The sequence below is a fragment of the Myotis myotis genome, unplaced genomic scaffold, assembly GCF_014108235.1.
Source record: "Myotis myotis isolate mMyoMyo1 unplaced genomic scaffold, mMyoMyo1.p scaffold_m19_p_2, whole genome shotgun sequence".
Lineage (NCBI taxonomy): Eukaryota > Metazoa > Chordata > Mammalia > Chiroptera > Vespertilionidae > Myotis > Myotis myotis.
The window spans coordinates 59,612,983-59,633,791 of record NW_023416324.1 but is presented as its reverse complement, the minus strand read 5'-3'; the positions used below and the strand labels follow the sequence as shown (position 1 = coordinate 59,633,791).

Sequence of the window (20,809 nt, the reverse complement as noted above, 5' to 3'; positions counted from 1 at the left end):
GCACTGCTAAAGCAGCAAGCCAAAAATGAAGGGAAAGTAGGGTCTGCTTACCAGAATAATGAAAGTAACAGGTCCTATGAAACTCCATATAAAATAGTTATCAACATGAAGCCAGCAACTATTATGGAAAGAAAAATAATGTAATAAGTAGCTTCAATGGATACTTAACATGACAAGGAAAATATAAATTTTAAAATCTAATAAAAGTGCATTTACATTTGCCTTTGAAAATTCATTTATCATGGGCAAGAACAATTTTATTAATTCTAGGCTGAGTTTCACGTAAAAAATAGCAATATATTTACTTCAACCTACTGGTTTTCACTTCAGGTTTTAAATTTGATAAAGACATAGTTATGTTTGTATGAGGAAATAATAAACATCATCACATCCCAATCCCTAATTCTTAAGATCACTGACTTTACTAAGAAAAACTTGAAACTCAATATTCCAAATTGTTTCATCATTTTAAAGCTATCTTCAATTTTTGCCTTTCAGATCTATATGTGAGCTTAAAGTGCTTAATCCTAGGGAACATAGTAGACAAAAAAAGTTTACATTATATTTGTTGCAAAACTGCATAGCATAAATAAAATACCTCAACTGAGAACGGATAAATACTGGGGGGGAAAAAAATCAAAGCACAGACTCATACAGTATTAGAGTAAATGATGCATAAATTTATTAAGACAGATTTTACTTAGTGGTTCATTTTTCACATAACACTGAATCCCCACTGAATTTCTTTTATTTGTCTTTCATCATCTGTACAGTCAAAAAAGCTTTCTTTAGTCCAAAGAATCTTTATATAACTAATTTTATCAAAGGAAAAAATAAACAGAATTAGAAGGCAAATTCATGCCTCTAGCAAATAAAATCCTTAGAAACATGGCTATGTCCTACTTTCTGTCACTTTCCATAAATATCTATATTTTTATAAATGAAAGACAGTGACTTATTTTAATCCTTTCAAACTGCCTGATAAAATATTATCAAAGTAAAACATATGGAAAGGAATGTGCTACTGTCACAATTCAGAATGAGAGTTAGCTGGAGGGCTGGCTGCACAAAGAGAACTAATGAAGCATTAGCTTAAAACTGAGTAGTTAGACCTGTCAGATGCGTTAAGTTCAGAAGGATTTTTACTTAATATCTTTCTAAGGCCAAAAAGTTATTTACTTTTCCAATTTGTTTCAGGTCAATCTTTTGTATTAAAAAAGAAAGTCCATAATTTAGAATCTGCCTCAGCAGAGTACAGATCCTCTGAACCTAGAAAATTACAAAAGACTTGATTGTAATTTGCACACGGCATGCCCATTCTCTTCCAATAAAGCTTTCAGAGGCTATTTTAGTCTGTCAGGGAACCTCACTGACAGCTAACAGGCTTTAAAAAATTATTCACTTGAAAAACACTCAGGTCGCTTGCAATTACTTACGCTTTTTCTGTTCCATAGCTCTTATAGTCAATAGCAGCTGAAACTCCAACCACTGTGGCAGGAAACAAGTAACCAGCAACATAGTAATATTTCTTCCTTGAATATTCACTTTCAAAAACTTCAACTAACATTAGATAGAGCTGCACACCTTCTAAGCACATCCAAGCAAAAGCAGCCAAAAAGAAAAAGTGTAGAAGTCCTGCAAATATTGAGCATGCAATCTATAAAGAAAAAGAAAAACAAAACAAAAACACAAAGAACACATGAATGGAAACAGCCCACTTCATAATTGTAAAACAGTCACTGATGGTGCTCACCACTGTCTTTAAAAATATATCATTATTTAAATACTGCTTCTTTAAATTTTTTTTTCAAAAATGGAAATGAGTTACAAACACTGCCAAATTTGGAAAGTGTAATGCTTATAGTATATATAATATGCCAGGTGTGCTAGAAATTTCACCACTCTAAAGCTTTACGATTTATAGTGAAATTTTTTAAAAATTAAAGAAATAAAAAAGCATCTTAATTTCTCTTCTAGAATTATCCATGATTAACTCTTAATACTCTACTTGCAGATGATCTGTTTCATTATAGAACAGTTGTTTCCAAATATACTATTTCTATTTTTTCTATTCCAGAATTTTAAAAATTTGCTTTAATGACAAATATCCCAGCTCTAATTACCTAACATTACTTTCCTGTCATATGTAAAGGATTCTTAAATTCAGGCCAGTGCAAATGAATATAGGGTGAAAAATTAATTATTAAATTATGTTCATAACACGGAAAAGTCATAATGAATAAAGTGCTCAGAATATGAAGAAATGATCACTGGTCAGAATAACTATGTGAGAAAATTAAAACTGTAAAAACAGAATCTTTCCATTTCAGCATCCCAGCATTCTTCTAATCAAATTATGTATCTACTAAACAACCCAGAAAAATGTCAACTGTACTTTACTATGAGGAATGAATGAACTCATAATTTTATTTAATGACTGGGCTGCCTTTTAATTTACTACAAATTATCCTTCAATTGTGCCATGTCAATTAGACTGTTAACAAGGTCAAATATTAATATCAGCATACAAGGATGAGGGGATTCACACTTGTCATCATAATTTTCAGAGCTTCAAGGTCAATAAACTGAAGGGGTGCTTACCATGTAGTCTGTCTTATCAATGCCTATTAGAAAAATAAACTCAGCAATGAAAAGGTTGATACAAAGATTCTTGTGAATTGTGTTACGGTCACTCTGGAGACCACGGAAAAAGCAGAAGGTGAAAATGCAGATAGCCAGGCAAACAAGGGAAATGACAATTCCCACCCAGGTGATGACTGTCAGGAGTAATTCGTGAACTCCACCTTTGTACTGAAAATAAAAACATAAAAAACGTTAATATTCCTCATTACAACTCAAGGTGAGTTTTCACATGTGATAGCTCATCTTTTAATACTAAACCCTCTGAACACTCATGTGTGCTCCAACAGGGCTCAATACTAAAAAGAAATATTGATCATATAACACAGTTCAATATTATCAATATTTATATCCAAAGAGGACTTATGAAAGTGGAAGAATTTACTAGAAAGTAATCCAATTATTTCAAAATGATTGAAATGATTACCTAAACATAGAAAATATAAAACAATAAAGAATATTTAGTAATGATAAAAAATAACTTGTATTAAATGACTTCCCAGCTAACATATGAGTCAAATTTTAAGTTTTAACTTTCTCTTTGGGTTTTTATATTATACTAGAGGCCTGATGCACAAAATTCATGCAAGAGTAGGCCTTCCTTCCCCCAGCTGCTGGCACCAGCTTCCCTCTGGCACTCGAGACCCAGGCTTCCCTTGCGGGCCAGGCTTCACTCAGAAGGTCATCAGGAAGGACATCCAGAAGAACATCTGGTCTAATTAGCATACTGCGCTTTTATTATTATAGATTTTATACTAAGAATCAAGTATACAACAGTTCTGAGAACTTTCATGCTATTTCTTAAAGTATTTTTATCTTCTGGCTATTATTTTCTTAATCACATAAAGAAATACTAAGGAATATTCCAGTAACCATTCTGGCCTTTCAAAATCTGCAGTTTGCAGAGACCAAAATGATTGGGAAACTTAAAAGTTGTGAAATGAGATGCGAACATTCAAGAGGAGAAGGGTATGAAACTTTAGAGCCCTCTCTCTTTAGTGTGGCCTACTTCAATCCCCGACCACCTCTGCCAGACACCTGCCCAAAGGAGAAAAACTCAGAGTAAGTCCGTAAAGCACATGATTTTGAGAAGTAACAATATAGTGCCAAGGCTTCCTAAAATATATGGCCAGTGTAGAAACAATAAGAAATCCACACTACTCTGCTTGCTTTTTAGTTACGACTAGCACCCAAAGAAGGGATTGTCACACAGCTGTTTTGAATCTCTGAGGTTTTTCTCTGCCACTAATTAGAAGTGCAAATACTTACTGCAATTTCCCTGTGGGCCATAAGAATTGCAAAATTGGTTAGGTGGCTGCATGCACATGTTGTACGCGTTTTATTAGTGTCAACCAGCTTGCAGCCCTGGGTAGACCAATATCCCATCATAGTTCTCTCTGAGTAGTTCCAGAAGGAGCAGTTTGCATTGAAGTAATTGTCAGGCTGGGAAATAATGTGACAAGATAAAATTAGGATTTTTACACTCTAACATGGCAATAGCAATTGTTTAATATGTGTAAAAGGTAATTTAGATTAAACTTTGTAAGTTTCGGACTATAAAATTTTTCATCAGCAAAATTGTAGACTATGCTATGCAAGGCAGATATCTAACTTAAGAGGAGCTTTATAGTCCAAAACACTCTAAAGTGCTCCATAAATTACCAAAGACCCATTTTACACAATTACGATTTCCATCTTATGATTTTATATATTGATCGCACATTAGAACCATTTCTTTTCCTTTTCTGACAAAATCAGACCCATGGATTTGTTCTAAGAAAACTCTGTAAGGACCAAGTGTTTTAAAATCAATTTCCCATGTAGAGCTCATGTTTATTCTCAGTGACATGCTTGCAACATCAGGATTCTTAGAAGACTGAATCAACTGCAGCAGATATAAGACAAGAATAGCCACACACATTTATTTTTCTTTGCCAATTCTGGAGGTCCACTGGGTTATCTGTGGGCACATATTCACTCTACGTATAACAATAGCCCAAATTCTTCAGTCTTCCAACACAGTGTAATTCTTTAACTATCAACTTGCATTCTAAGGCATATCTCTTCCATCCTAGACTTGGTAACATCCGGGCTTGATAACAATTGGGTCAAATATGATCAGGAAAACCAAAAAGAGATCTGCCACACTAAAAAGGCAGAGTCCTGTCAGTTAACACTGGGCTCTCTGGCTGCTAAGGTAAGAGTTGATTTTCATTCTAAAACAAATTACAGTCATTTACATTTTCCTGTTGATTACTGTAGTAATGTTCATTAAAAATACACTTATGCTGTAATAATCACTGAACCTCATTTAATTTTATGTTCACAGACTTAAATAAACTTGTCGTTCTGACCTAGTCCAACATTTGAAATTCTAAGGCAAGATCCTTTCTTTCCACTCCGTCATCTCTCCATTCTCCCTCTCCCCATGCCCAGCACGTCAGCTTTGCTTTCCTTCCTCACTGGTTTTCTAACCTTCCGCGACTTTATTAACATACATAACTTACATCAATGTGTGGCAGGGTAAAAAGCACAGGATCTGTCAAGTACACTCGGCTGGATTCTTTATTGATTGAAACCGAAATGACGTGGGAATTCACTGCAATGGTGCTATTACGACCAATAAAGTCAGCACCCAGTTTTATGGTTGCATTTTCTGTACTGAGGAACTGTCCCAGGCTCCGGTAAATGATGAACACCAACTTTGCAAGCCCTAGGAAAGTAAAAACAGCCACATGACTTTACGGGAAACACACTTATGAATAATAATAAAAAAATAGATACATTAAAATAAGAATAAAATGAAAAAAATCCTTGTGGAAAATCTTTATTTCAATTGAGTTCACTGGGAAACAGTAAGGCATTATTTTAAATCTGCTGTTAAATGTTAAGGTGTATTTGTTATATCAGGATTCAAATACTCAGCATTTTAGACCTAACAGGTTTAAGCAAACAAAAAAAAACCTGTCAGTTTTTAAAGACGGTTCCTCCTTACCGTTCCTGCTGTTCTGTTTGACAGTGTTTGCAGAGAGCTGGATTGAGCTGCCTGCTCCTTTGATGCCCAGAGGAAATTTGAAGTCCTGAACTTGTCCTTCTGTACTGAGAACTGCAACTTCCAGGACTGCGTGAGGCAAAGGAATAAAGGAGGAGGAGTAAGGGGGCATTCTTTAAACTACAAAGAGCAAATGATAATTCCATGAAAACCACTGTTTCTTTTTATCTACTTACAAAACTTTACTGTTAGAGCTCAACAAAATATGATCCAAATTACTCTAAGAAGTTCTTATGCCTTGACTACTCTGAAAAATTTCATATAATCATTTTGATGTATTTCATAAAAGCATTTTCTTTTAGGTTTATATTTTTTGTCATGAATTAATTCCAGACTTTTAGCTTATGAATAGTATATGAATTCATAATACAAAACTTTCAGTGTTTTATTTAAATGATTAAACAAAAGTATATCAAAATGATACCTTGGCTCTTCATGTTAAGTAACTTTTCAATGGTTATTTGCTTGCTAAGGGTAAAACCATGAAGTATAAATTTGAATGTCTTTATTGTATGTATACATCTATTTACATGTATAAGATATGTTTTAATACAGAAGACTCCACAGGTCAGTTTTGCAGTAATAGATTTTTCTCTAATTTCTAAAAGTGGTAAGACCAGCTAAGTTTACTTATGAGAAAATGCCTAGCATGATATTAAAACTCCCCATTAATTTTCACTAGTAACTATCAATCTGTACATATTTAAGCTGGTCAAAATAGGCCCTATGTGTCAAATCTGGCTTGCTATCTGCTTTTGGAAATAAAGTTTTATTGGAACACGGCCCACTTATATATTGTCTTATGGCTGCTTTGGTGCTACAATGCGTTAAATATTTGCAACTTAGACCACATGGACTGAAAAGCCTAAAATATATGTACTTATTGGGCTTTCACAGTAAAAGTTTGCCAACTAAGGATAACACACACTCTAAATAATTCAATAAATAAATAAAGTTCATATATATTTTTCCTAAGTACACCCTCTCTAACGGTGTATATCCTTGCATAGCTATTTCTATACTTAGATACCAGGGAAACACGTACGTACACATACACACATACAATGATGCATTTACTCCCTTTCTTTTTACAAAATGGGCTTATGCCATTATAGAGTAACTCTTGAATACTAATTTTTTTACTCTTTATCTGTCACACCTTTGTTTTGTAAAATACATATAGATTTATTTATAAGTATAAAATTATAATGCTGGGAGATTTTTATAAGCTACCAGACCACATGCCAAGCATCTAAAATACAAGTTTATAATGAGAGTCATATAACTCCTAGAAGTCTATCAGCTTAAGAGATTGGCTGATATACTTATTTTATTGATCCATGCTTCAAAAGATTAAGCTGATGAGCAGGTGAATGATCTCTCCTCGTATCAGATCCCATGTGTGCGGGTAGGGGGTTAAGGGGGAAAGAAGAGTGACAAAAATATGCATCTAATATATACCTCTCTTTTCCTTTCACTGAAAGGCACTCAATTATTCTCAAAACAAGATGGAAGACAGGATGAAAAAAGGAAATAATCTTGAGTTTCATGAAATGTTCCAAATACAGATATATATGCACAAAGAGTTAATTTCATTCAACAAATATTTACTTATTAGAGTTTAAAAATTACATCTATTAAATATATGATGCAAAAGTATTTAGTAAGTTTATACATACTTTAAGTACAACATCCTGAACAAACTGAGTTTAACTCAAAAAGTCTTCCAGAAATCAATGCATTAGAAAATATATTAATGGCCTGACTGGAGGGGCTCAGTGGTTGAGAGCATCGACCTATGAACCAGGAGGTCATGGTTGGATTCTTAGGCAGGGCACATGTCCAGGTTGCGGGCTCGAACCCCAGTGGGGGACATGCCAGAGGCAGCCAATCAATGATTCACTCCATTAATGTTTCTATATCTCTCTCCCTCGCCGTTCCTTTCTGAAATCAATAAAAATATATGTAAAAAAAGAAAATATAGTAATGTAATTTACTAAATTAAGATAAAGCAGGAAGAATTAAACAAATTCCAATACTCATTCAATATAAGAAATCTTTACAAAAATAACAGGAATAAAATAATTTCTTGCTCAGATAAAGGTTTTGGTATCAGATAAAGGGTACCTTTTTAAACTTAGAGCAAACAATGGTGAAAAGCTCTGGAAGCATTCCTTTTAAAGTCAGGATGATCCCTATCACAGGTTTTATTTAGCACTGTACTAAAAGAAGAGCTAATGCAGCAATTCAAGAAAAACAAAAGCTGCAAAGACTGGAAGAAAAAAGCAAACTGTTATTATTTACAGAAAATATAATTAACAACATAGTAATCTTGAGGGAGACTCCATATACTCTGAGAAAGTAAAAGAATTTGGCAAGGCTACAGCCAGCAAAATTAACTGTGGTCCTATAGACTAAGCAACAATTAGAATATGTAATTTTAGAAGAATTAAAGTTAATAAAATTTTATTTTAATTACAATAAAAATAAATAGTGTAGTTCCCAAGGACTAAACCTAATAAGAGAAAAGTACAAGATATTAATGGGAAAAACACAGAACTTTATTAAAAGATCTAATAACAAATGAAGGATTTTTTATGGTCTTACTTGGGAGAACACAATAAATTTGTGACACTTCTTTTAAAATCTATCTATAAACTCAGTCTAATTCTAATAAAAATTCCAACAAGATTTTTTTGAGTAGCAATAACTTGACAATATGATTTTAAATTTCACGTGGGGGAGCCATGCCAAAAGCAGGCAAGGCAATTAATTCTTCACAGAACAGAACTGAAAGAACTCACCAGATAGTAATATTATTGAAACAAAACCAAAGCAACGCCTAACACATACTCCTAACATGAACATAAACTTGATAAATGACTGAGATATCATTACAAACCAATCAGGAAAGGAATGGATTCTGCAACTACAAATACAAGTATTGAACAACTGATTATCCATATGGAGAACATAACCAAATTAGTTACCTCCTACATACATAAACAAAAGTTAACTTTAGGTGGATTAAAAGCATAATTGTAAAAAAGGAAAGTACTATGATTTCCAAAGAAAATACAAGATCTTTATAACTGTAGAGAAGATTTTCTTGAGCAAAACACCAAAAAAGAAAATACTTCTTAAAAAGATATCAGAAGCACGGCCCTAAAAGAATAGATAATAAATTTTACTTCATTATTCTGTAAAACAAAAGAAATCATAAACAAAGTAAAAAAGAGAAGGCATCAATAAAAAAAGAAATATTTGCAAACTATAGAATTCTCAAAGAATTAGTGTTCAGAATGTATTATCCACAGAGAAAAAGGTATACAGGAAAAAGTTGTAGACAACAAATTTACTGGAGAGAAAACAAAAAAACAACAACAATAAATGCAGTAAGTAGTCAAAGAACTGCAAATTAAAACAATAATGTGATCAAATCAAACCCATTAAAATGACAAAGTTTATGTCAATAATATAGTGTTAACAAAGACAGTGGCTGGGAATAATGGTATTACAGGTGAGAATGTAAAATGGCAAAACTATATTGGAAAGCAATTTGACAGTATTTAGTAAAGTTGAAGATGGGCATGCTCTAAGACTCAAAAATTCTATTTCTAAGTGTATATGTACATATATATCTGGAAGGCATACACATGAACAAGAAGACACAAAAACTTTCACTGAAGTTTTCTTACAGTACTAGGAAAAACACATAAGCCACTGAAGTACCTATCACTGGCACAATTAAATAATAGTGAAGTCTTCTTATATCAGATGAATGCACTAGAGATGCATGTATTAACATACATAAACATGAAAATTATCATAGTAGAGAAAAATTACACAATTACATTTGTAGTGTGAAATCTTAACTTGAAAAACAAAAAGTAACTGTTAAATGTACATTTCCGATAGAGCAAAAATTTTTTTAAAAAAGCTTACCAATGTTAACAAGTAATTTAAAGATGATGGTTACTTCATTCTTGATCTGATCAAGAAGGAGGAGACCCAGGATTGTTTATAATATTATCTACTTCTGTATGCTTGAAATAATATATGCTTTGTTCAATAGAACTACTGAAATTGAATCCACTTGATTCATAGGAGAGGCTCACTCACAACCAATGCTGTAGATAGGATTTTAATATATTTCTCTGTCCTATTTTTATAATTCATCACAGAGTATTTACTGCGATGAGAGGAGAAGGGGAGTAAAGTGAGAGAGCATACAGGGAGAACTACTGCTTCTGCCAGGAGACCCATCACATTGTAGGCTCCATCACCCTGAGTCCCAGGGTAAACATAACTTGGAGCCCACTGATGACAGGGAGCAGCACCAAAGCCCAGCCTGCAATGGTGACACAGCATGATGGATATAATCCCTTTTGTTGTGAGCTGCTGTGACTTTGGGGGTTTTGTTACTGCAATGTAACTAAGCTTACACTGACATAAAATCATGCAGGCTGCTAAGCCCATTGGAGAATAAATGATTGATAGTAAATTTTATAATGGGTGAATTAGGCTGATAATACTCAAACACCTAATCGATGGCAAGATACAAAGACAAGCAAACATGTGCCTCTTGAATAGGATGCAATAGAAAGTTCTGGGGGAAAGGGGGAAGATAAGACTTACATCTGACCTGATCAAGCCTCCTGATATAATTTTCAGTATATATCATTCAGTATATATATCACCCCCTAACCACTCCCCTGATCAAGCCTCCTGATATAATTTTCAGTATATATCATTCATGATAAAATGATATCATAGGATGAAATAAGCCAACTCGAGAATGTGGGATATTATACAGAACAAATTATCTGGTCAGTTTCTTCAACAAAAATGAAAATGGTTTTAAAAAATAACTGTATGGATAAATGGCTTTTAATTAAAAGAGACTAAATCATTGTATCAATTAAATGTCTGACATGAACTTTTCTGAATCCTGGTTTAAAAAATTAAGTTATTAAGTATTAACAAATTTATATGAATCAAGTAAATTTAAGCACATGTTTGTTATCTTTTGAAGCTATTTTTGTTAAATTTTAAAGTATGAAAATAACATTGTGTTTTCTTGGAAAAAAAGTATAGGATATTTACCAAAGTATTTAAAGTAATAATAATATGATGTTAAGATTTGTTTTAAAATAACAATGACAAGAATAAGTGAAACAGGATTAGCTTAGATGTTGAATTAAAAACTGCTTCTCTCAAGATATCATTAAGAAAATTTTTTTAAAATCACATACTGAGGGAAAACATTCAGAGTACATACACTTGACAAAAGATTTGTATCAAGAATATATAAAGAATCTTTGTAACTTATTACTACGAAGACCAATGATCTAATTAAAAATGAGCAAAATACATGAACAGACACTTCACAAAAAGATATATGAGAGGCCAATAAGTGCACTTGAAAAGTTGAACAGTTATCAATAAAATGTAACTTAGCAATCATACAAATGCAAAATAAACCAAAATGAAATGCTACTAGACTAAACTTAAAAAGACATTTGAGAAGACAATCCTAAATGTTGGTGAAAATGTGGAGCAACTAGAACGCTCATTGCTGTTAAGAGTAAAAAATGGTACAATTTCTTGGGGAAAAGAACAGCTTTAATAAAACTGCAGTCAAAAAGTGGAAATGACCTAAATGTCTAACAAGTGAGTTAATATACAACTAGTGGTATGTCCTTATAATTAAACTAGAGGCCCAGTGCATGAAATTCGTGCACTGTGTGTGTGTGTGTGGGGGGGGGGGGGGGGGGAGGTATTGTCCCTCAGCCCAGCCTGCACCCTCTCCAATCTGGGACCCCTTGAGGATGTCCAACTGCCCATTTAGGCGTGATCCCAGTGTGATCGGGCCAAACAGGCAGTCGGACATCCCTCTCACAATCCAAGACTGCTAGCTCCCAACCACTCGCCTGTCTGCCTGCCTGATCACCCCCTAACCACTCCCCTACCAGCCTGATCAACACCTAACTGCTCCCCTGCCAGCCCCATCGCCCCAACTGTCCTCCCCTGCAGGCCTGGTCGCCCCCTACTGCCCTCCCCTGCTGGTCTGATGGCCCACAACTGCCCTCCCCTGCAGGCCATCTTGTGGCAGCCATCTTGTGTCCACATGGGGGCGGCCATCTTGTGTGTTGGAGTGATGGTCAATTTGCATACTGGTCATTACTAATTAACATATCAGGGCTAATTAGCATATCCCTCTCTTATTGTGTTGGAGTGATGGTCAATTTGCATACCAGCCATGACTAATTAGCATATCCAGTCTTGACTATGAGGGCGTCATGACCAATTTGAATATTACCCTTTTATTAGTATGGATACTCCTCGGCAATGAAAAGGATGGAATGACTGATGCTCACACCAACATGGGTGAATCTCAAAAACATTATTCCGCATAAAAGATCAAAATCATATATTATATGATTCCTTTAAACTAAAAGTCCAGAAAAAGCAAAACTATAGTGACAGAAAACAGATCAGTGGTTGTCTGGAGCTGGGGATACCAGGAGACTGACTGGAAAAGAGCATAAAGAACCCTTTTAGGTTGGTAGAAATGCTGACTATGCTGTTAGTTTGGTGGATGTACATTTGTCAAAACTCATCAAACTGTACAGCTGTTCTTATTGTATATAAGATAAGGTATAACTGAAAGTTGACTTTTAAAAGCTATACCAGATATAATTATGGCATTTTTATAAAGTCATACATAAGGGTAAACCATACAATAAAGTAAATTAAGGACTGAAGGAGAAATCACTAAGGAGAAAAAACAAATTGTTTTAATAACCAAAGACTTTGTAACCATATTCTAAATTTAGGTAAGAGCATCAAGAGAGTGAGAACATAAAAGGATAATGGGCCATTTTAGTCCTCTGTCTAAAATGAGAATAAGTTGAATGTGTTCCTCATACTAACTCATGTATAATATTTGTCACAAAATTCTTTTATCTCAGAAATAAAAAGACATACTATATTAGAATATGTAAAATGACTTTCACAGTGATAATTACTTAGGATATATATATATATATATATATATATATATATATATATACACGCACACACACACACACACACACACATACACACACACACACACAGTAAGTTCAGGGCATTGTTTTTGAAAAGTCAAACATTACATTACATTCTATAAGAATCTCCACCCATAATGTTCCTTTTTAAATAAAAACAATTTTTTAAGTATAAAGCATACCCCTTTAGAACTCTAAAAAATATAGGTATTGGGAAAAATATATTCCTAAACACTTAAATCTTCAGACTATGTCTCAAATTGAGATAAAACTATCTGGGACATATAATAAGAGTTATCTGCATTATTCGAGGCTAATGGGAGCACAGACTATCAACCTGACCTGTCAGATTTTCTGGCACTCTTGGGAGGAGCATAAGAAGGAAATTTTAGTTTTGGGTTTTTTTCTTTTTGTTTTAAATATAGCTTTTAGAAGACTCAGAAAAAAACAAACCGAGGTCATAACATTTTCCATGACTCGTCCTCTAAGATGGTAAAGTCTATACTCCTTTCTCCTTACAAGTACATCACTGGAAACATTTGAGAAGACTCGTTTAAGGTACATCTTAGGAATTTCATTAGACTAGTAAATAAATTAACCTTAGAAATAATAAAAGCTTTAGAGAGGGGAGCTTTATTCACTCTGTATTATTACTAAGGCTATGGTAGGTACCATTTTCCTTATGACTGGTCTCCCAGATCATGTCAGGCCAAATTATTTTGATTTCATTTAATTTGAAGTTACTGAGTTGTTTATCATTCTAAAACCTCACAGTAAATAAAAACATGATTTTAATAATACTTTATTTCTCTCTAGAAATTCATTTATTTAAATCAATTTAAAGTTTTGAATTTAAATCCAAGTATCACAATCTGATTAATGCCTATTTCTTCTATATACTTTACATTTCTACATTTTCTAATATAAAGTCCCATGATTTAGGCAGACACAATTAGGTAACGAGATATGGCATCCCAGATAGCAAAACTTCATTCAATATCCACTGCTCCAGATATATACTCCTTTGGTGAAAGATTAGTCATGATCCCTTCTGGGGTTTTTTTATATTTATGTTTGGAAAACTTCTTTATTTACACTAAGGGATACTATAAAACTTTATCTAAGCTCAAACTCACTGAATGAGCAACACTTCTAAATCAGTCAAACCTAAATTTATGTTACTGTACTTCTTTCAAGCATCACAAGTTAATCCCTGCCTCTTGTTGCCAGCCTTCAAATTCTAAATCATGCTTCAAACTATCGGCAGCTATTTTGCAATCTATGAAGCATGGATATTCTACTGTATGGAAGATGTAGCTCACTGATCACATTTTCACCTGAAGGCAGTTGTGATTAATATAAACATTTGGCTCACACTGTTTGCCTAAAATATTTGACTGGGATAACACATTCCAGAAAGTAATTTAAATTCATTAGGAACATAATATATGAAATGGAAAAGCGTTTGCCACAGTTCCACAGCAAGCACTTCCATTACTTAAGCAATCCATATTCAGGCATTTAAGTACTCTAACACATTTTTCCTTTAATGATTTTTCAGTGGGGAATAAATACCACACACACACACACGACACCAACTTTTAAAAGATATAGGAAAGGTGTTGGCTTCTGAATTAAGTTTATGAAATGTGATCAATAATATCTCTTGTTAACAGACAAAAATATTTCCACAGAAGAGACGCTGGCCACTGGGAAATAACAGATTCAGAATGGAAACATCATTATCTTAAACATCTACCTTCTAAATCAAAGATTAAGCCTGACAGGTTCACTTACCAATATTTTCGGTGGGCATTGAGACTCTGGTTGGTTCTACCAGATTGTCAGCCAGGACAAAAGCCCCTTCTTCCAACGTATCCAGTAACATCGTTGCAGTATGTGCTTGTTCAGAAGAATTCATGTGTTTCCACGATTCCAAAGCTTCAGGTTTCAGAAGGTTGTCCACTGTGTCAACAATTGCCTGCATCCATTAGAAAACCATCATTCGTTTGGACTGCTTGTAGTACCAAGGTGATTTTTCAAGCACTGACTAGTGACAATTGTAATATTTATCTGTCATGATGATTTACTCTAATTTCAAGATGGAAGAACACCTGGACAACATATATCTGGTCAACTTGTAACATATCTATTTCAGAATAGGACTGACTGAGATTACTAGACTACTATTTGATCATAAAGAGTACGTGTAAAAAGATGGCTTTTCTGTTTATCTAATCATCTCAGTTGTTGAAAAGAAATAGAGTCAGCTCTTAACCTGAGGTATTCCTCTTACATGCATAGCCACTCCTACTTATAACCTCAAGGCTGGAATGTTCTCAAGAGCATTCTGATGCCTCTGGAGTAGCCTAATAGTTATGCTTGGAAAGTAAGACATATTATTTTTTGGAACATGAACTCAAATTTAATAACTAAAATTGTGCCTTATAACAATATCTGTTTGTTATCATTAGGACAAAAAAAAAACCAAGATGATTTCAAATTCTGTAAATTATCTGTGAACATAATTCACTCTTCTAATTCCCTGTCCAGCTAAAAAAAACAAAACACAAAAAACACTTGAGAGTATACCTTAATTCATAAACAAGGATCTGTTTCGGAAGGAATCAATAAAGCAATCAAAATATGTAAAGCCTATACTAATAATATAATGGAAACAGAAAGGCAGAATAAATCCTTCATAAGCATCCAAGCTGTAAATATGCACATATGTAGGTTTCATTTATTGTTACACAAAATAACATTAAATAAAAATATAACCCAGTCAGTTAAGCAACTGAAGGCGGGCTTTTGTATTGATAGTTCCTGTAGCACTACACTAACTATAGCTTGGATAGCTGAAATCACTAAGTTTATTTATTCTACCCCATTTACCTAGTCCTAATGTGCCATTAGGCCATATCTAAACTGTTTTATTTACTGGCAATCACAGATGGAAAAAGAACGTAGATTGTACAAAGAACACCAAAAACTGCTAGTTTGAGGTGCTGTCTTAAAATGAGCAGGGGGAAATGTTGTTTGAGGCTACTGTCAGAGCAAGATTAATTAGCTTAATCCGTCTTAATATCCTCGTTCTGTCTGCCTTGTGAGCCACCACAACCTTCCTGGCAGGTGAAGATACTTCCAAGGGACGTCAAAGGCTTTTTTCTTTCTCTAATGGAAGATAGAATACTCAAAATGCTCACATTGATACTGCTGCAGCCATTAACTAGAGTGGAACAGAAATTGGTCTGCTGAGGCCAGATTCATTAGTCACCAGAAATACAGACTGAAGCCTCTAATCTAAGTTACAAATGAATCCTCTGTCACAAAGCAGGAAACCGCTTCATTTGCATAGTGTAAGTCGGCTTCTGATTGGTAATTTAAGGAGTTTTATTAGTCTTATCTGAACAGAGAAAAGTCATTTGTGAAGTGCTGAAAATGACACTGGTCAGAAATTAAGGCCATGCTGAAATTTACTATGTATACACTGATGGCATGACTTTATGAATCTGAAACACTCCTTATTTATTACCATTAGTACTTTTCTCATGGAATCAAAATGATCACTAGTCTCATCCTATTTCTGAAGTAGTCTCTCCCTGCCAAAGAAAAAAAGCTATTCTCTTCCCACTGAAATGTATGTCCTGGGCAACATCCCAATTATTACATTTCACACATTAACTAATAACTTTAAGGTGAACTGAAACTTCAATATGACAAATTCTATACTCTTTAGCAGTTATTTCTTTGTCCCAGTTAAAAAGGCTAAAGAGGGGCTTTCAGAATATTCCTACCTGAAAACAGACTTTCCCACCACCTTTTCTTACAAAGTTCGAAGATCTTTATAAGAAACTTAGTAAGTTTATTAGTAACAAGTCTACTAGTAACTTGTGGGATGCCATCCTTATTTTCTAGATCTTGCCAAAAAATAGAAGCCACAGCTTGCGAATAACCTCTGTTCTACAAAACTTCTAAGTTCTTTGTTGTGTTGTCACATATGTAAGAATTAGGTTTGATTTATTAGTAATATGGTCCTTAGATGAGCAAGATTAGAAAGTCACTCCCACCCCCCCAAAAAAGAACACTTAAAATTCAGAATGAAACAAAAATGCAATATGGCATTATTATTTTGACCTATCACACAGAACTAGCATGGCATAATTCTACTGTTAGCCTCACTCAGCATTTTTCCTATTACTTGGATTTGCCCGGGAGAAAAACTGGCTGGAACAGACAAGGATTCTCAGCCAAATGGTGGCTTTCTGTTCAGATCAGCCTGAGAAATACCAACATATAACACATGTCGATAGCACAGTCACATTATTCATATATCATTTCTAGTAACCCTTCCCGATATCAACTTGGTTCTAGATATGACTCTGAAAAATTTCAGGACAAAGCTTATTTTATTTAAGAGTATACCACAGATAAGAAAGCAGTGACTTTTTCATGCACATACATTATGACTATACAGTCTTTGATAGGATAAACTGCCAAGACTATATCATAGCTGTGTTACTACGCAAGTTGTTTTTTAATCCACAGGGACGACAGCCGAAAACAAGGAGACTATATAATTAGTTTCCAATTCAGAGGGTATTTCATTAAAATTCTTGTACATTTGGATAAACTGGAAAAACAGCAAAAATTATAAAAAATTATTTGCTTATTCTGAGTAATATACCTGTGAGAAGCCAACATTTGTACAGCTGATATGGGGCACATTATATAATTATCAAAGACTGAAATACATTGGATCATGCAGCGAGATGATAAAGCGTGGCAGGTAGCTGAAGGAGGGAGAAAGCAGGGTGACAGCACAGGAGAGATACCTTAAGGTAAGCCCTGCATGTCTTCTCTCGTTTTTGGAGCTTTTTAGTAAAAGAAAAGAAAATCACAGGTTAGATTTTAACTGTTGAAAACGAGGAAAGAAGAAATCCTCAAAAATTTAACTGGTGCTCCTGAGCTCAGATTTTATTGGCACCGGAGACTTCTGGATTCCGTGGGTCTGCGCTGACTGCCAAAATTGTGCACTTACAGGTTTTAACTGTAAGTTACTAAGTACACTAATCCAAAGTATCCTGATAAAACTAGAGACAAAATATGTGGTCAAAAGAAAAAAATGACTATTTTTTTCCACCCTATAAAACCATGTTAGCCACAGATTGTGGATTCATATGAATCTCATCGAAACACTTATTTTATAGTATGGTTAAAATAACCATTACATTTTTGGCATGCTATGAAAAATTAATAGTACTATTACACTTTACTCCTAGAGAGGGAAAACTTGTTCTTCTTCCCAAAACCTGCCACTAAGAACAGTATTTCAGCGGCTAACATTCCTCTTCCTGTTACAATTGGGTTGCAACCCTAAGAGTATACAAAGTATGTGTTCTAGAACACAGTCTCTACACAGAATCTCTCCAAGTGCACTGAATGCATTCTAAAGTGAGACTACTGACCAGAAACAGGCAGGTGAAGTTTGCCAACAGCTAAGGTCACCCCTCAGATAATTAACTTTTTATTGTTGTTATTACTGCTCCTTTCGCAACTATCATTCTTCCTCGGGACATGAACCAGAGAAGTTTCATTTTTAAGTATATGTCCAAGGGGCCAGAAGTTTGGCAGTCAACTGCTATTAGGATCCAGAGCTGCCATACACAGCCTAACTGAATAGAACAGAAAATGCCTACTTACCTTGTTATAACTCCGTCCAGCTGAATCTTTTTCGCTAGGTTTCAGTTCCTGCAGCTGTGCATCAAGAATGTCCACCAACTGCTCCATCAATCTCACTGAAGAACTCACATCCCCAGCAAACACCGGCCCTTTGGTATGTTTAGCCAGTTCATTGGCAAGACTAGCGGCGTTTTCTCCACTTCTAATCTGAAACGCCAATTTATAGTATCTCAGTAAGATTTCTTGTTCTGTTCCTGGCTTCTTGTTCTTCTCCTGAGCATCTTTGTTGTGGTGAAAAACTTACTTACAAATGTGTCAAAATCTGCAACTAATTGAGAGCAATAACGTTCTCTTTATTTCAGATGATGAAAGGTTCTTAGATCCTCAGCACACAAAAGAAATTCTTAACCAGACATTTAAAAGAAACAAAAGGAGGGAGGTTGGGGGTGGGGGAAGAAAACCAGAAATCCTTTGCAAAAGTTTCAGATAGCTCTCTCATTTCACTGCAACCATTTTAAACTGTTATTTCAGAATCATTTATTTATCCCAATGATCCAGAAATTTAAATCAGAACATAATCAGTAGGACACTGAGGGTTATTATCTACTGCTTGCACTTCACAAAGGTAGATGGGAAAGGAGAAACTAAAATGTTACTGTATTCCACTATAATGTAAAATATTTTTACTTATATTCTACTGTAAATATTTTTACTCATTCTATCATAATCATCTGTGATATAAACATCTGCTCACATTCTGTGGATTCAGTTGCAAATACAATGATATTTGATTTATTAGGCCAATGCACTATTTGTCTTACAAACATCAAAAGGAGCAGAACTAACTAAATATGATTGAAATTAAGCAAGTATGTACTCATTAAAAAGCTTAACAAAGAAAACAGCATGCCTCAAAACATATGTAACTTTGAATAAATAGTTTACAGACAGAGCTATGCATAATTTTTTTTTTTTTTTACTTTTATACTGAACAAAGAGTCATGAAGCTGGTTTTAGCATACAAAGCTAAGTTATTTATGTTAGAAGTTAAAGCCCTTAATCACCAATATGTATCATATTAAAAGGTTCCAACCAACCTTCTGAGCCAGCTGATTCACCCAGTGTGAGGTACAGTTGCTAAGATCAGGGCCCTTAGGGTTCCATGTTCCAGTGGAAGCCATGCAGAGATACGAGGCAGTTCCTATAGCAGATGTAGAAAACAATAGTGAAATTGAAACCATTTTTCTGCACGCATTCGGGAAATCAGCTATGATGATCCTACCCTGCGTGCTCAATGTTGAATAAATGCTAATAGAAGGAGTTGACAATAATTGACAAAAAAAAAAGTAGGGTAAAATGTGGTCTATAAACAGTAAATATAAAGTCAGCATAGAAATATCAGACATTTCCAACAAACAACAAAAAGCCCTTGATTTTCTTGGGACTCATCCAAAATGATACTTGTAATGAAAAAGGCAGCTGTAAGGAATGCTCACTAGGATCCATGGGCAAAGATCTCAGGCTTGACCTAAAACTTTAAGAGGGAGAGGTAATTAAGGGTCTGACCTTCAATGATTTTTTTTTACAGTTATCTACAGATGCTGTATTACTAAAGAACAAGAATAATAACGTTTGCTACTGTAAATATATCCTTCCTCAAGTAAAAATCACTTCAGTGCGATTCAGAATCTACCTAAAGTAAAATTTAAAATGTATTTATAATATTTTACAGGAAATACCTCTTGTTCCCTTGGGACATGGCCGTTCAACCATCGCTCCCCTGTGGGTCTGAGGCCACCATATCCCCCTGGCATCTAATGCTTCGCAGAATCTCTCTGGCAGGGGAAAAATATTTGTTACAGGAGGAATTTTGGTTGTAGAAACTGCTGGAGGTGGTTTTGTCCCTTTGCTTCCTTCCTGAGATCCAGCTACAGTTGTGCTCATGGGGCCTTTCGGTGAAGTAGTGCTTGTGGTTGATAGTGTGGTTTTGAACAGCTCCGCTGAAGAAGTTATTGTCACAGCTGTGGTAGGCACTATGGAAAAAAGATGAGCATGTTAATCTCAAACACGCACATTCACATATAGGCACACATGTGTGTACACATGCACTCACAAAAGCCCACTCATCTAACTACCCCAAGACCAACAAGATGAGCATTATTGAGAACATCAGCAGTAGGGAAGAAAAATAAACCTTTTCAATTATTCCAATTTATTCATATTGTTGACTAAGTGGACGCAGTTAAGGCCTTATGATAGATTTTATTGTATGACTCTAATTGTGTTAGGTTTACTTCTCAATGAAATATTTGACAATATAGCTTAAGTATAATTTCATCATATATCATGTAACAGGAAACAGGACAGTTTTATATAAAGTTTC

General features: G+C 34.5%; 1 protein-coding gene across 15 annotated transcripts in view; it reads right to left on the bottom strand.

The window, feature by feature from the left end:
• The window catches only part of ADGRL2 (adhesion G protein-coupled receptor L2), a 277,628-nt gene that overhangs the window by 22,188 nt on the left and 234,631 nt on the right, over positions 1–20,809 (bottom strand). For 9 of the 15 annotated variants that reach the window (XM_036349498.1, XM_036349509.1, XM_036349510.1 and 6 more), the window contains 11 exons: positions 20,166–20,459; positions 19,524–19,627; positions 18,448–18,633; positions 17,580–17,618; positions 14,542–14,725; positions 5,636–5,761; positions 5,148–5,353; positions 3,910–4,083; positions 2,602–2,811; positions 1,437–1,657; positions 52–118 (listed from right to left, as the gene is read on the bottom strand). In XM_036349498.1, coding sequence (XP_036205391.1) covers positions 52–118; positions 1,437–1,657; positions 2,602–2,811; positions 3,910–4,083; positions 5,148–5,353; positions 5,636–5,761; positions 14,542–14,725; positions 17,580–17,618; positions 18,448–18,633; positions 19,524–19,627; positions 20,166–20,459 — 1,811 coding nt within the window. The remainder of the gene's footprint in view (positions 1–51; positions 119–1,436; positions 1,658–2,601; positions 2,812–3,909; positions 4,084–5,147; positions 5,354–5,635; positions 5,762–14,541; positions 14,726–17,579; positions 17,619–18,447; positions 18,634–19,523; positions 19,628–20,165; positions 20,460–20,809) is intronic. The other 6 variants (XM_036349504.1, XM_036349502.1, XM_036349512.1 and 3 more) reach the window with 1 other exon arrangement.